This window comes from Corylus avellana, chromosome 3 (assembly GCF_965113065.1).
Source record: "Corylus avellana chromosome 3, dhCorAvel1.hap1.2, whole genome shotgun sequence".
Lineage (NCBI taxonomy): Eukaryota > Viridiplantae > Streptophyta > Magnoliopsida > Fagales > Betulaceae > Corylus > Corylus avellana.
This window is the reverse complement of record NC_142492.1, coordinates 21,255,486-21,269,066: the sequence shown is the minus strand read 5'-3', so window position 1 is coordinate 21,269,066 and position 13,581 is coordinate 21,255,486. Positions and strand designations below refer to the sequence as shown.

The following is a 13,581-nucleotide window of genomic DNA, read 5'->3' as shown; positions in this document are numbered from 1 at the left end:
TAGTGTAAGTTAATTATTTTACATTTTTATGTGCTATGAGTAATACTAAATATTACATTTTTATTTCATAATTATTTTATAATACTGACCGTGGTCTTACCAATATTAGAATTAGTCTTTGTTAAAAAAAAAAACACTTTTAACCTCGAGTCAATAGTATTTTAGCGGTAATTCAAATTATTTTCAAAATGAGTGTATCTTCTAAAAATTATATTTTTACTTTGTGATGATTCTACAATAATACTAACGTTGTAATTCTAATCAATACTCTTATTAAAAAAGAAAAGCAAAAAACCAAAGATTGTTTAGGATTTTTCACGTGTAGAGGGAGAAATGCTGCAATGCAATCAAAAGACGACAATAATATTAAAATGAAAAAAAATTCAATTCTCTCTCTCCTGTCGGATTTCTATGAGAAGAAACCCATGCTGGTTAACCCAACCTCGGTTGATCAGCCTTTTTATTTTTTATTTTTTTAAAAAAGTGAGGGAAAGATAATCACAGAGAGAGAGAGGGACGAAGAGATGAGAGATTGAGAGAGAGTGTGCTTGAGGGAGAGTTACAGAGAAGGAGAGACAGAACAGACAGGTTGATCAGCCTTTTTATTAGGGAATCAGAGAGAGGGACGAAGAGATGAGAGATTGAATTTTTTGGAGGGACAATGAGATTCAGAGAAGATGGGCTCCGATTTATTTATTTATTTTTTTGAAGGAGAAGCCACCCAAGGGGCGGCGAGCCGCCACCCCCGCCCGCCCTTCGTCTCTCTTTCTCTCTACAGCTCCCTTTCACTCTCCAATCTCTCTGAATCTCATTGTCCATCTTCTCTGTTCTGTCTCTCCTTCTCTGTAACTCTCCCTCAAGCTCACTCTCTCATCTCTTCGTCCCTCTCTCTGTGATTATCTTTTCCTCACTTTTTTTTTTGTTTTTAATAAAAAGGCTGATCAACCCAGGTTGGGCTAACCAGCCTGGGTTCTTCTCATAGGAAGGAAACCGACAGGGGAGAGAGAACTGATTTTTTTTTCATTTTAATATTATTGTCGCGTAGACTTTGATGGGCAAAATGTGGTCTTTTGATTGCTTTGTAGCATTTCTCGATCTCAAGTGGTATGGCCTTTTGAAGTTTGCAAAGCAGCTTGGTACACTGCAAAGTGCAAACTACTCGTAGAGAGAGAGAGAAAAAAATGCAATCTTCACTTTCATGCTCTCATCATGGAAGAATAGGCTTCAGTTTTCAGCAAAACACGAACCCGGCTTGGGCGTACCCACAGAGAAGAGTTCAATCACCACTGTTTCTCATCCTTCGTTCCACCAGACCTTACACTTCACCAGCTTCTTCTTCTGTTCAACTTGCGCTGAGATCACCTCATTTTCAATCACAACCACCCCCACCAAACAAACCAACTTGGACCCCATCCACAGCTTTCATTCCACATCCAGAAGTCATCGATGGGCCAGCCTCAAGATTCCCTCCACTTCGTTGCGGCGTTTCATCGAACAGCTATAGCACCAATGGCGCTCGGAGTTTCCGGGATTGGATTGAGCTCATTGGCGAAGCTGTTTCGACTGCATTTCCCATATGGGTAGCACTGGGATGCCTATTGGGGCTTATCAAGCCAAGCTCCTTCAATTGGGTTCAGCCCAAGTGGACCATTGTTGGCATAACCTTGACCATGCTTGGTATGGGCATGACGCTTACTCTCGACGATCTCCGTGGCGCTCTGGCTATGCCCAAACAGTTACTATCAGGCTTTTTGCTGCAGTACTCGGTCAGTTTTATGCTCTCATTCATTTTTCTCTCCTCTTAAAGTAGTTTTTGTTCCCGAATGTTATTGGATGAATTTATTCCATCTTCAATATCTTTGAAAAGGAGCTCGATTAAGGTCATAAGTTATGTGAACAAGAGAGAATTAAATCTAAAGGTGATAAGAGACAAGAATAGAAAACAAAATCTTTCAAATTCTGCAATTACATTCCCATGAGAATATCAAGACGCTTAACTATAACATTGCTGAATATCCCAGAATTTAGACACTGTGTAAATCAGGCAATTAGAATGCAAGTGTTGTTGCAAATCAAAAAGCTGTTGCTAACCCATTCTCCAATTTTAAGTTTGTACTGCCTGATTCTATATTAAACTGAGAAGAATAAATACTACAGATGATCTTAGCCAAAAGGTCGAGAAAGGTATGTACGGCATGATACTCTAGCCCTTATACCCTAGTGTTAGGCTATACTTATAATCTTTTACGCATTAGATTGATCTGTGAATCTTTGTGTTGCAAATGTCTTGGGAAAGCTCCTAGATTACCTGGGCATGAGGATAAACTACTTAACCCATCAGGGGTAAAAGCTCTTGGATTACTCAATAACTGGTTTTGGCGGGTGGGGTCAATTACCCGTAGGAGTTTAATTAACGGTGAGGATTGTTGTATAGTATGCGTTTGCGACGTGCAATTAATCTGAGTAAAGTTTTCCTACGTTATCAAAAAAAAAAAAAAAAATGTCTTGGGAAATTCTTGCTTTGGCATGTCACAATGTAATCGCTCAAATATCATTCAAACCTTGAGGTTGAGTTTGAACTTATATCCTTGGAGTGTTTCCTGGACAGGTATATGGTGTCTTCATCAGATTTTGGAGTCAAGGCCATCCAAGGAAATGGTCAATATCCTTTAAAAATATACTCAATTTTATAATTCATTCCTCGTTGTAGATCAAGTCACATCTTTCCTCTGAATGGTTTCTCGACTACCCTGCATGTGCATGGGGGAATATAAGAATTTTATGTTCTCTAATGTCGGGAGGTGCTTCTTCTAAAATCAAAAGAATGATGGATTTTTACTCCATTCATGGGAGGCATTGTTAGTCCAATCAACTCTTCCAATATCTATCCATCATTCCAAGCTTATTGTTGGTGCTCATGCTCCCCTTACCGTTGTCAACATGCCGCATCCTATCAACTAGAATCTTTCTAGTGCACTTGTAATCCCAAGACAAACTAGCATGTAGATGTTCATGATTTGGAAGTGGTTGCCGACTGGCACTCATCTTGATGGCTGTAAAACTGTAGACTTGATGCCCCATCTACAATTCTGACTAGTTGAATCCATCCATCTTCTTCCATAGATGACCTTGATACGCTAGTAAAACTGGCATCCACTTTCTTTCCCAGTTCTGGGAACTAGAAACTTGGTTTGAGGGATCTCCTTTATTCAACCCTCTTAGTTGGCCATCTAGTCAATTTGCATCTTCATGGCATATTGGCATTATGCAGATTAGAAGAGTTCTAGACTTTCCATATGTTGAAGAGAGGCTATCTAATGCAGATACTTCTAGATAGGTGACATATCCATATCAAAGATGCACTGGTTACTTCTGATATATTTTAAATATTTCCTTATATGCATCTATTCTTTTGGATGCTTTTGATTTAGGGAAAATACAAAAGTTTCACCTTGCTTTTTGAGCCATTATCAAAAAGCTACTTGTGGTTTCAATTTCATCGACTTGCTTCATTTGCTTTGTGTCATTATCAAATAACTTCTTCAGCCCAATTCCACATAGATTTGTCCTTTTTTTTTTTTTTTTTTTGATTCGTTACAATATTATGTTTATCCCAAACAAAAGAATTGCTAAAAAAAGAAAAAGAAAAACAGAACAAAAGAAGGCTCCCTTTGTGAAGGGGTGGAGGTTTGGAGCCTCGACCCCTCTGGAAGGGGGTGGGTTAATGTTGTGGAGGGCCTCAATGACGCATCCCTCTCATAGAGGGGGTGGAGGGGCTGTGACCCATCCCTTTGGTGAGGAGTGAATATTGCGTAAAGCTTCCATGACCCACCCCTTGCAAAGGGGTTCTCTTTTTTCTTTTCTGTTTTGTTTTGTTTTGTGTTGTTTGTTTTTGCTTTTTATGGTAAGTTTTTAAAATATAAATGTAATTTTATAAGGGTTCTGTAAAACAAAATGGATGAACTCTATACAGAATCAGATAGGGGGATATTCTTATAACAATCCAATGCACACAAAGCATTAGCAAATTGATAAAAGTGAAACCTTGAGGAGTATTTTGATAATGGCTGAAAAGTACATGGCGTATTTCTTTCCCTTTAAATTAAGTATCCTATACACCTAGAGCATTAGGATATGATCTTTTCTTGAGGAGAATAAGAATCTAAATGTACATGCAATATCAGAAGGGCTTTTGACTTCTTTTTATTTTTTTTTTATTTTTAATTTTAGATATTGCATGATTAAACTATTACACCATAATACCATAAAGTATATTATGTATGGGACAAAACTCGACAGTGGGTTAAGAAATAATTTTGAGTTCGAACTCTTACTCTACAGTTTTCTTCCCACTTTTAAGTTATATATTCTATATGTTCGGTCTCACTTGTTGAGGGAGAATTTGAGCCTATGGGGGAGTGGTGATTTAACACTTGTCATATTTTGTCCTTTTGTTTCAATAGTTGTTTCACCAATCAATCCATATCCCATCTTTCTTGTGTCCTTACTCATGCTTGCTATGAATAAGGTTATTTGTGGTAGCAATCACAAAATGACACAAATGGAGGTACTTCATCAATGAGGGTTTCCCAAGCACTTGAAGGAAGTGCTGAATTGACATATGGTCTTTTAATTTTTCTTAAAATAGTTTTAATTTTATTTTATTCTTGTCTCTAAAGGGGTTCCAGTTGGACAATGACACAGAGAGCCAGAGAGGGAGGGTATTTGCATTATTTGCTTCTTCAGTAGCTATGTTGCGTCTTATGTGAATTATGCTCCTATAAATTCTCTCATGTGTGTCTCATTGATCTTTTCTACGAATTTCCACTTCCATCGCTCTAGCTCAATTCCATAAGCCATCTGATGTCAACTTATTCCTGAAAGTTCACTCATAATTTGCAGTCCAGTTTAAGAAATTGGAACTTATATGTTAGAATCGTTGCCCCTGTGAATTTGGACAATGAATCCTCTTTTATTTTTTTGGGCTAAGCCTGGGCAATGGGTCCTGACTCCACTTGGCTCCAATACTCCTCTAATACAACTTGAATCAACCACTGATGGTGCTTAATCTTTTATGTCAACTGTATCAGCAGAATACTTTCATTTCTTTGCAGACAACTACACACAAGTAGACTGGCATATAATACCAAACTTTCACATAAATTTATGGGCATACTGGCCATCTAAACTGCTTCAATATTTTCAAAAGTTCAATGCCATACTTTTTACTCCAATACTATTTTCTTCTTGGCAAAGGCCAAAGTAGAACTTTTAGTAAGATTGTATTCTATTTTAAAGTAGAAATTAGGGGTTGGGATTTTGTTCATTTCAGTTTGTTATCTCCTAATATGATTGTAAAAGAAAGCACAATGGTTGACTTTTTGCAGGTGATGCCATTATCAGGGTTTCTTGTGAGCAAGCTTTTAAATCTGCCACCCTATTATGCAGCTGGTTTAATATTGGTTGGTTGCTGCCCAGGGGGTATGCATTTATTAGTCTGTCCTAATGTTACTTTTCAATTTCACTCTCGTTGCCCCTCATATATATATATATATATATTTGGTTGCAGGAACAGCAAGTAACATTGTCACTTACATTGCACGGTTTGTCAAATTCTCCAAGATTGTATCATTGAATTTTTCTGTTTTTGTTTTTTTTTTTTCCTCCTCATGTATGCCATGGCCAGACATTCTGATGACCTTTTTTGTTTTTCCAGTGGAAATGTGGCACTTTCGGTGTTGATGACAGCAGCTAGTACTTTAGCAGCTGTGGTTAGTAAATTAGCGTTGTTGTCTTTGCCTGTTTTTTTTTTTTTTTTGGGGGGGGGGGGGGGGGGGGGGGGGGGGGGTGGGGGGTGGGTGATATATGGATGGAGCTTTATATGCCTCGTTATACAAATGAAATGTTGGGTGTAAACAGAGTTTTTGAGGTAGCATAGTGTGAACACCATCTCAAACAATGTGCAGTCAATTTTATTTCTTTTTGGCCAGTTAAAAGTTGTGACAACAAAAAGTCCTCTCCCTATCAAATAAGAATATAAACTATCAATTAAATCCTTACCTGTTCAGCTTTGTTGATATCAACCATATCACACAAAAGGTTTTGAGTCGGGACATTTGAAGTAGAGGAATATTTTACCTTTCAGTAATGCGTCAATTTAATTCAAACCCAGTGCCCCCTTACACCATTTTCTTTCTGTGATGGATAGTATCTCATCTTTTCTTTTCCTTCCACTTTGCAGTTCATGACCCCATTTCTCACAGCCAAACTTGCTGGGCAATATGTTGCAGTAGATGCAATTGGGCTACTACTCTCAACACTTCAGGTGTGATTTCCTGCGTGAGTGTTATCCTAAGTTTTTGTTGTCATCAGTGGTATCAATTTAGGTGCCATGAATACAGGTTGTGCTTCTTCCTGTGCTAGCTGGTGCATTTTTAAATCAGTATTTCCAAGGCCTGGTTAAATTTATTTCCCCTGTGATGCCACCCATTGCTGTTGCAACTGTAGCTGTTTTATGTGGAAATGCAATTGCTCAGAGTGCTTCTGCAATTCTTATGTCTGGTAGACAAGTGGTGCTAGCTGCATCTCTGCTTCATGCATCTGGATTTTTCTTTGGTTACATACTTTCTAGGATGCTTGGGATTGATGTGTCATCATCAAGGACAATCTCTATTGAGGTTGGCATGCAGGTAAGCAATTCATATACCGAAGAAGTTCCTTTTTGTTCATCCAGTGATTGTTGACAACATTCCAATGCTAGAAAACCCATTATTTTCCATTTATTTCCTGATTTTTTTAATAAGTAATTGAATTTTATTAAAAAGTGAAAGGATGTAATTCAAGTACATAGAAAGTATACAAGCTAGAAAAAGAAAAAAGATCAAGAAAATCATTGAAGCTAGTAATATGAAGGAACTCAAAGGCACACAACAAAAAGTAAGACATGATCATCTTCCACACTACTACCCATTGAGAATAGCCACGCTGCCATTTTCAGCAAGTGGAGAGATTCACTACTCGCCTAGGTATGATCCACTTTAAACCATAGAGGCCGAAGATAGAACTCCAAAAGGCATAAGCAATCTCACAATGGAGCAGGAGGTAATCTACAGATTTCTCATTCTTCTTGCACATGCAATACCAATCTACCACTATGAAATATCGTTTTCTTAAGTTATCTAATGTGAGGATTTTCCCTAAAGTGGTTGACCAAACAAAGAACGTGACTCTCAAGAGAACCTTATTTTGCCAAATACTCCTCTAAGGGGAGGGGTCATTGTCATGGGGAATAAGGACATTATAGAACGATTTAATATCAAACAATCCTCTCTTGGAAGGCCCTACACAAGTTGTTCTAACCGCCTCGTCTTAGTTTGAAAGAATACAACAATTTTGAAAAATGTAATGAAGATATCAACCTCCCAATCATGCGCCGCTCTGAAAAATTAATGTTCTACTGATGAGAGTCATTGGAAAGGTGTAAACAATGTACCATGAAAGCGTTTTGAAACGAGCTAAGCTGAATAAATCCAAAACTGCTACCTTAAGGTGCTTCTCCGCACACAATACATCATGTCAAAATTTTTCCTTAGGTCCATCCCCCTCCTTGAATCTAGTGTATCTAGAGTGATCCCCCCAACCCTTCGTAATAAATTTCCATAAACAAACCCCATACGGCCAATTAACCTCACTAGAACACCACCCAACCAATGAGCTTTAGCTCAAATGGTACTTCCTCCCTTTGTAGCAAGGTGGAGGGTGAGGATGGGTTAAAGTCCCACCGGGTGCGTGTGTAACTTACTAATCAAAAAAATAAAATAAAAAACACCACCCACCCCACAAGCTACCATATTTACAATCCACTACTGCTATCCACAAAGTCCTCTCTAAAGCATAGTGCCATAACCATTTTTCCAAGAGAACATGATTTAATAGAATTAAATTTCTCACCCCCAACTCTCTCCATTAGAAATTGGAGAACACTCCTTTAATTTGGAATGCTCCTTTAATTTTGAAGCTAGAAGCAGTGGCTCTAGTTAGCGTAAAGGCAAGACTTCTTTGCGGGTTTAGGGCTTCTTTGGGGTGTAGGGGTTTGTTTTGCGGGTTTAGGGCTTCTTTGAGTTTTAGGGTTCTTTCATGGGGCCTTTTTTTTATTTTTTATTTTATTTTTCCCAGTGTTCTCCCCTTTGCGCTTTTGATATGCAATATTACTTATCAAAAAAAAAAAAAAATTGGAGAACAATACTTAGAACAACTCACTAAGTGAAATTTGAACTTTTCACCAATACTTCCCCACAGGAAATCTCATCGTAACTGCTCAATGCGATTTGCAACGCTGGTATGGATGGTAAAGAGGGACAAGGAGGCAAATTAGACAAGGTGCTCTTGATCAAAGTAATCCTACCACCCTTGGACAAATACAACCTCTTCCAACCAGCCAAACAAAGCTCAATCTTCTCATTGATGTCATCCCAAATAGATATGGCTTTAAAGGAGCTCTCAACGGAAGACCAAGATACTTCAAAAGCAAGTAGGAAATCCGGCAACCCAAAATGCAAGCCCAACCTTCTACACTATTGACATTTCTGATGAGGCGAAAATCTTTAATATCAAGGGCCCCTGATTTTTTCAGAATAAGAATGATAAAAATGGCATTAAGGTTTGTTTTTTTTAAAACTTGCCTCTAGCATGGAAATCATGGAAGACCTTCATTAAATCATCCTTAAGAACATCCCAGCAAGCTTGGAAGAATGCCATAGAAAAACTGTCAGGACCTTATCACTATTCAAGGCTTTCACAACCTCATAGATCTCACCCTCCTCAAACACTCTCTCCAACCAATTAGCCTCTACCTTCCTAATGGAGTCAAAAGAAAGTCATCCAGCTTCTGCCAGCTGAATTGCTCAGCATACAAACTATTTTTTTATAGGTAAAGGAAATTCATTAGACACGCAAAGAGGTGCAATCCAAGTACATAAGAAGTATAGAAAAGAAAACACCCAGCAAATCAAGAATAAGAAAAAAAGAGAACAAAAATCTGCATAGCTAGAGACACGGGGTAAAGCAGTTGCAAAGCTCCACTGAAATAAGGTTTTGACAAGACAAGTTCGTAGTAGATTCACACTTGTTCTCTCTTGATCATTGAAGCTTCAAGTGTTCCTTTCTCCCCAAATGCACCAAAATAAGAACGGAGGAATTGAATTTCAAACAATAATGCTATCATGTTGGCCGACCCCCCTATTCCAACACGCTAAAAGGTCCACCACCCGTTTAGGTATACCGCACTCTACCCCAAACATCTGAAAAACCATAATCCACAGCTCTCTAGTGACATCAGAATGAAGAAAAAGATGATCTGGAGTTTCCTCACTCTTTTTACACATACAATACCAATTTATTACTATGATGTGACGCTTACAGAGATTATCCAAAGTGAGAATTTTTCCAAGGAAAGTTGTCCACATAAAGAAAGCCAACTTCAAAAGAACCTTACTCCTCTAAACGCTCTTCCAAGGGAAAGAGGAAACACTGTTAGGTAGAAGAACCTTATAAAAAGTTTTGACATCAAAAGATCCTTTTAAGGGCATCCAACATAGGCTATCATCACCCTCTCGAACCACTCTAGCGGAATACAAAACATTGAAGAAAGAGGAGATGGAGTCCACCTCCCAATTATGCACCAACTTGTGAAGTTAATGTCCCAATGAGTTGTATTATTACTAATGCTCCCAAGGTCAACCACCATTGCATCCCTATTCCGGGCAAGACATAATAATTCCGGTAAAGAAACCTTCAAAGGACGATCTCCACACCATATATCATGCAAGAACCTAGTATGCGAGCCATCACCCATTTCCACACTAGTAAAATTATAGAAGATATCCCAGCCCTCCTAATGTGTTTCTAAAGGCTCACCCCATAAGCACCACTGACCCCCTCAGTACACCAACCCCCTTATCCCCAATCCAGCGCTAAAAAGCCTCTCTCCACACCAAACCTCCACAACCATTTACCAAAAAGTGCCTAATTGAATGTACACAAGCTCCTGTTCCCTAACCCTCCAACATGGATAGGAGAGAAAACCTTCTTCTAATTAACAAGATGGAATTTCGGCTCATCATCCAAACCTCTCCTCAAAAATCCCTCTACAATTTTTCTGACCAATTAGCAACACTAATCGGGATAGGGAAACGGGAGAGAAAATAGGTAGGAAGGTTGGACAGAGTGCTCTTAATCAATGTTACTCGACCACCCTTAGACAAGTAAAGTCTTTTCCAAACGGCTAATTTTCTCTCTATTTTCTTAATGATAGAATCCTAGACAGACTTAACCTTTAATTGGAGCACCCAAAAGAAGACCCAAATATTTCAAAGGCAAGGAAGAAATCCTACAACCCAGAATATGAGCCAACCCACTCATATTGAGCACGTTACCCACATGAACCAACTCCGATTTAGCCAAGTTAGTCTTCAAAACAAAGGCAACTTCAAAACAAAGTGTTCATGTTATTGTAATGAATAGATGTTGCATGTGTAAGAGAAGTGAGAAGATGATGGACCATCTTCTTCTTCATTGCGAGGTAGCTTCTGCTTTGTGGAGTACTATTTTGGGTCGTTTTGGGATGTCTTGGGTGATGCCTAGATGGATTTCCGAGTTGTTTGCCAATTGGTGGTCTGCTGGGAGGAGGGGGAGTACTTCGGTTTGAAAGATGGTGCCTACTTGCCTTTTTTGGTGTTTATGGAGGGAGAGGAATAATAGGTGCTTTGAGGACTTGGAGAGGTCCACGGAGGACATTTTATCCTATTATTTTTATACTTTGTATCTTTGGACTATAGCTTTTGTGTCCCTGTTATCGATTAGCTTTGATGATTTTCTTGTTCACTTTTTCCTCTCTAGTTAGGTGATCCCTGTTGTATACTCCTTGTGTACTTTGTGGCACCTTACGCTTTTAATAAGACTGATTATTACTTACTAAAAAAAAAGGATGACACATCTCAGATATCGCATATGGTCTGGAGCAATCTCACACCTGTAACGATTAATTTTATTTTATTTTCTCTTCATTTTTGTTGAATATTGAGTGATAAAAACCTTGGCTTCCTATCATCAATGCAAGATCCTTTCTTACTAATTTGTTCTTTTCTTTCAATTTCCGTTGAGTCCATTAAATAAATAAATAAATAGCAGCCAATCTGATTACCTCATTTATTTCAGAATTAAAAATGAAAAAAGAAGCAACCGAACAATTGGTGTTGTGCGAGGGATGTGTCGTTTGTGAAAAGTGGTGCTAAGTTCGTATTAGGTGGTGTCGTTGTGCGACACCGTTTGTTTGCCATTGGTGGTGGCTATGCGACGGGGGTTGTTCGTGGTGGGACAGTGAGTGTGGGTGTTGCAACGAGTGGCGAGTCATACATGGGTGGCCATTTGGTGGTGTTGCAAGTTTGGTGATGTGGTGGTCTGTGCATGGCAGCATGAAGGGTGACCTACAAAGCAGCAGTCATGCGGAGGTGACCGTGCGCGATGCAATCATCGTGCATGGCGGCGCGAACTGGTGTTCATGCGTGCATGAGTTGTATGTGGTGGTTCGTGTGTCGTGCATGGACGAGGTGACTGTGCTCGTGTTTGGCTGTGTGAAGAGGCTATCTTCCGGGCCGGTGGCTGTGTGTGGCGTCATGAAGTGATGAGCCATGCGTGAGTTGTAGGAAGAAGAATACCATTTGGTGCGTAGTAAAGAGTGCGTATCTAGGTTGGTATACTAAACCTATCATTATTCAGAACAAGATTAGTGGTTGTTTTGTTCCATGAATAGAACTATTTGGCTATTTATATTGTTTGTTTGGTTGCAAGAATAGGATTTTCCTTGTTCCATTCATGTTTAGTTATAATATTTGAAGTTGTTTGGTTACGGGAATAAGTTGATCTGTATCCCCCTTTTTTTTTTTCTTTTTTTTTTTTTTTTTGTAATTGTAGGATAGTTTTATTTCTCTGAAGAGAAAAAGATTATATATATATATATATGGAGAAAAAGAGAGGGAGAGACTACCAAAAAAAAAAGAAAAAGAAAAGAAAAGGAATTCAAGCACTTTTGGTGTGTATGCCCTTTACATGAAAGCAAAAGATGAATATCTTCCTAAAGTCACGGATTGAGTCGAAGTTCTTCAGCAATTAGAGGAAGTTATTAATGAATCCATCCTACTTGCTATTGGCAAAAAGGACCAAGAATAGAGATCAAGATCACTTGCTAGCTGAATTCCATTAAACACACGTTTCGTAATGATCTTGATCAAGGATTCCTGCGTGTAAACTTAGAAGATCTTGAATCCCATGTTGGATGAGAAGGATAAATGTTTATCCTTAGCAAGTGCAGGGTACATGGTAGATAAAGAACTAGTTGAGGTATCGTCTCTACAATACGATGAAAAAGCAAGTTATCATCCGGTTTGACAAGCTTTGTTGGAAGGGAATTGATTTGACAAAGTCAAATGATTGCAAAGAGGTGTTTTCTTCAAACTGTGAGGGTTAGATGTCTAAGAAGGGTAATGTTAATTCAAAAAAAAATTTGTGTCGCCCTTAGTAAAAGGAGATAGATTTAAAAAATTTCCACTTTTTCCACTTCCACCACACAGCATTCATGAGACATTATCCTTAATGAGGAAAAGGTGGCCGCCATGGGATCAAGGACGTGGATTAGAGACACATTTTGTTAATAATTAACCTTGAGACATGGTTGTTCTGAATGGCTGGGTGATGTTAGGAAACCCTTCATTATTTACTTGATTTCCTTTAATGTTGTCAAATCTGCATTTATTTCTATTTTCAAAATAAGTTTAATTCTTCTTTATTTAAGATTGTAGATTCTGTATGGCCAAACTATCGAAGAAGAATGCAATTTGGTCTTGAGCATATTTGGAGGTTCGATACTCTTGAGAGATAAAGAGTCTCCTATCATCCAAGTGAAGACTTTTAGTCAACTATTCGATTCATTCTGAATGAATAAGGATAGAATCATATTTTAGAATGGTTTGATGGCCAATGTTAAAAAAATTTCGAGTGAACTGGTTGAGCACTAATCTTAGTATTTTGTCTTCACAAAGTTCAGTGTCTCTTATCTGCCTGTCTCTTTTCTGTCTGTTTGTGTTTCAGAACTCAGTGCTTGGAGTAGTTCTTGCTAGTCAGCATTTTGGAAATCCATTGACAGCCGTACCATGTGCAGTCTCCAGTGTCTGTCACTCAATATTTGGTAGTGTCTTGGCAGGAATTTGGCGACGCATGCCCGCCCAGAAGCAGGATTAGAGAGTAATTCTATTTAGTAAACTCTCGACTATCATTCAACTGAAAATTAGGAGTAGTGCAACAAATCCTTTTCGAGTCTTTTTAAGAATGATGTGGTTATTAAAATTACAATTGAGTTTGTGATTAATCATTATTGAATTCTGATCAAATGATGATTTTACTAGTCACGTTATTCTTGGAGGGACTCAAGAGGGACACAAGAGGGACTTCTTTGATTTTGTTATTATTTTTTTGACAGGTTCTGACCCAGTGGCTGATTTTGAATGACATGGGGCTGAATTTTATTGA

General features: G+C 38.4%; 1 protein-coding gene across 3 annotated transcripts; it reads left to right on the top strand.

Moving 5' to 3' along the window:
• The first annotated feature begins 456 nt into the window (after positions 1-456).
• LOC132173724 (putative sodium/metabolite cotransporter BASS1, chloroplastic) lies at positions 457-13,581 on the top strand. Of its 3 annotated transcripts, none has more exons than XR_009439343.2 (8): positions 457-1,766; positions 5,388-5,481; positions 5,570-5,603; positions 5,717-5,771; positions 6,242-6,325; positions 6,402-6,689; positions 11,215-11,746; positions 13,144-13,233. XR_009439343.2 is itself a non-coding variant. In XM_059585308.2 (8 exons), exons 1-7 carry the CDS (start codon positions 1,182-1,184, stop codon positions 13,291-13,293), a joined length of 1,290 nt encoding a protein of 429 aa, XP_059441291.1. In that variant the 5' UTR covers positions 460-1,181; the 3' UTR covers positions 13,294-13,296; positions 13,532-13,581. The 3 variants fall into 3 exon arrangements, 2 of the variants coding, with proteins under 2 accessions (XP_059441291.1, XP_059441290.1); XM_059585308.2 differs by lacking the exon at positions 11,215-11,746 and adding an exon at positions 13,532-13,581 and having other exon boundaries at positions 460-1,766; positions 13,144-13,296; XM_059585307.2 differs by lacking the exon at positions 11,215-11,746 and having other exon boundaries at positions 460-1,766; positions 13,144-13,581.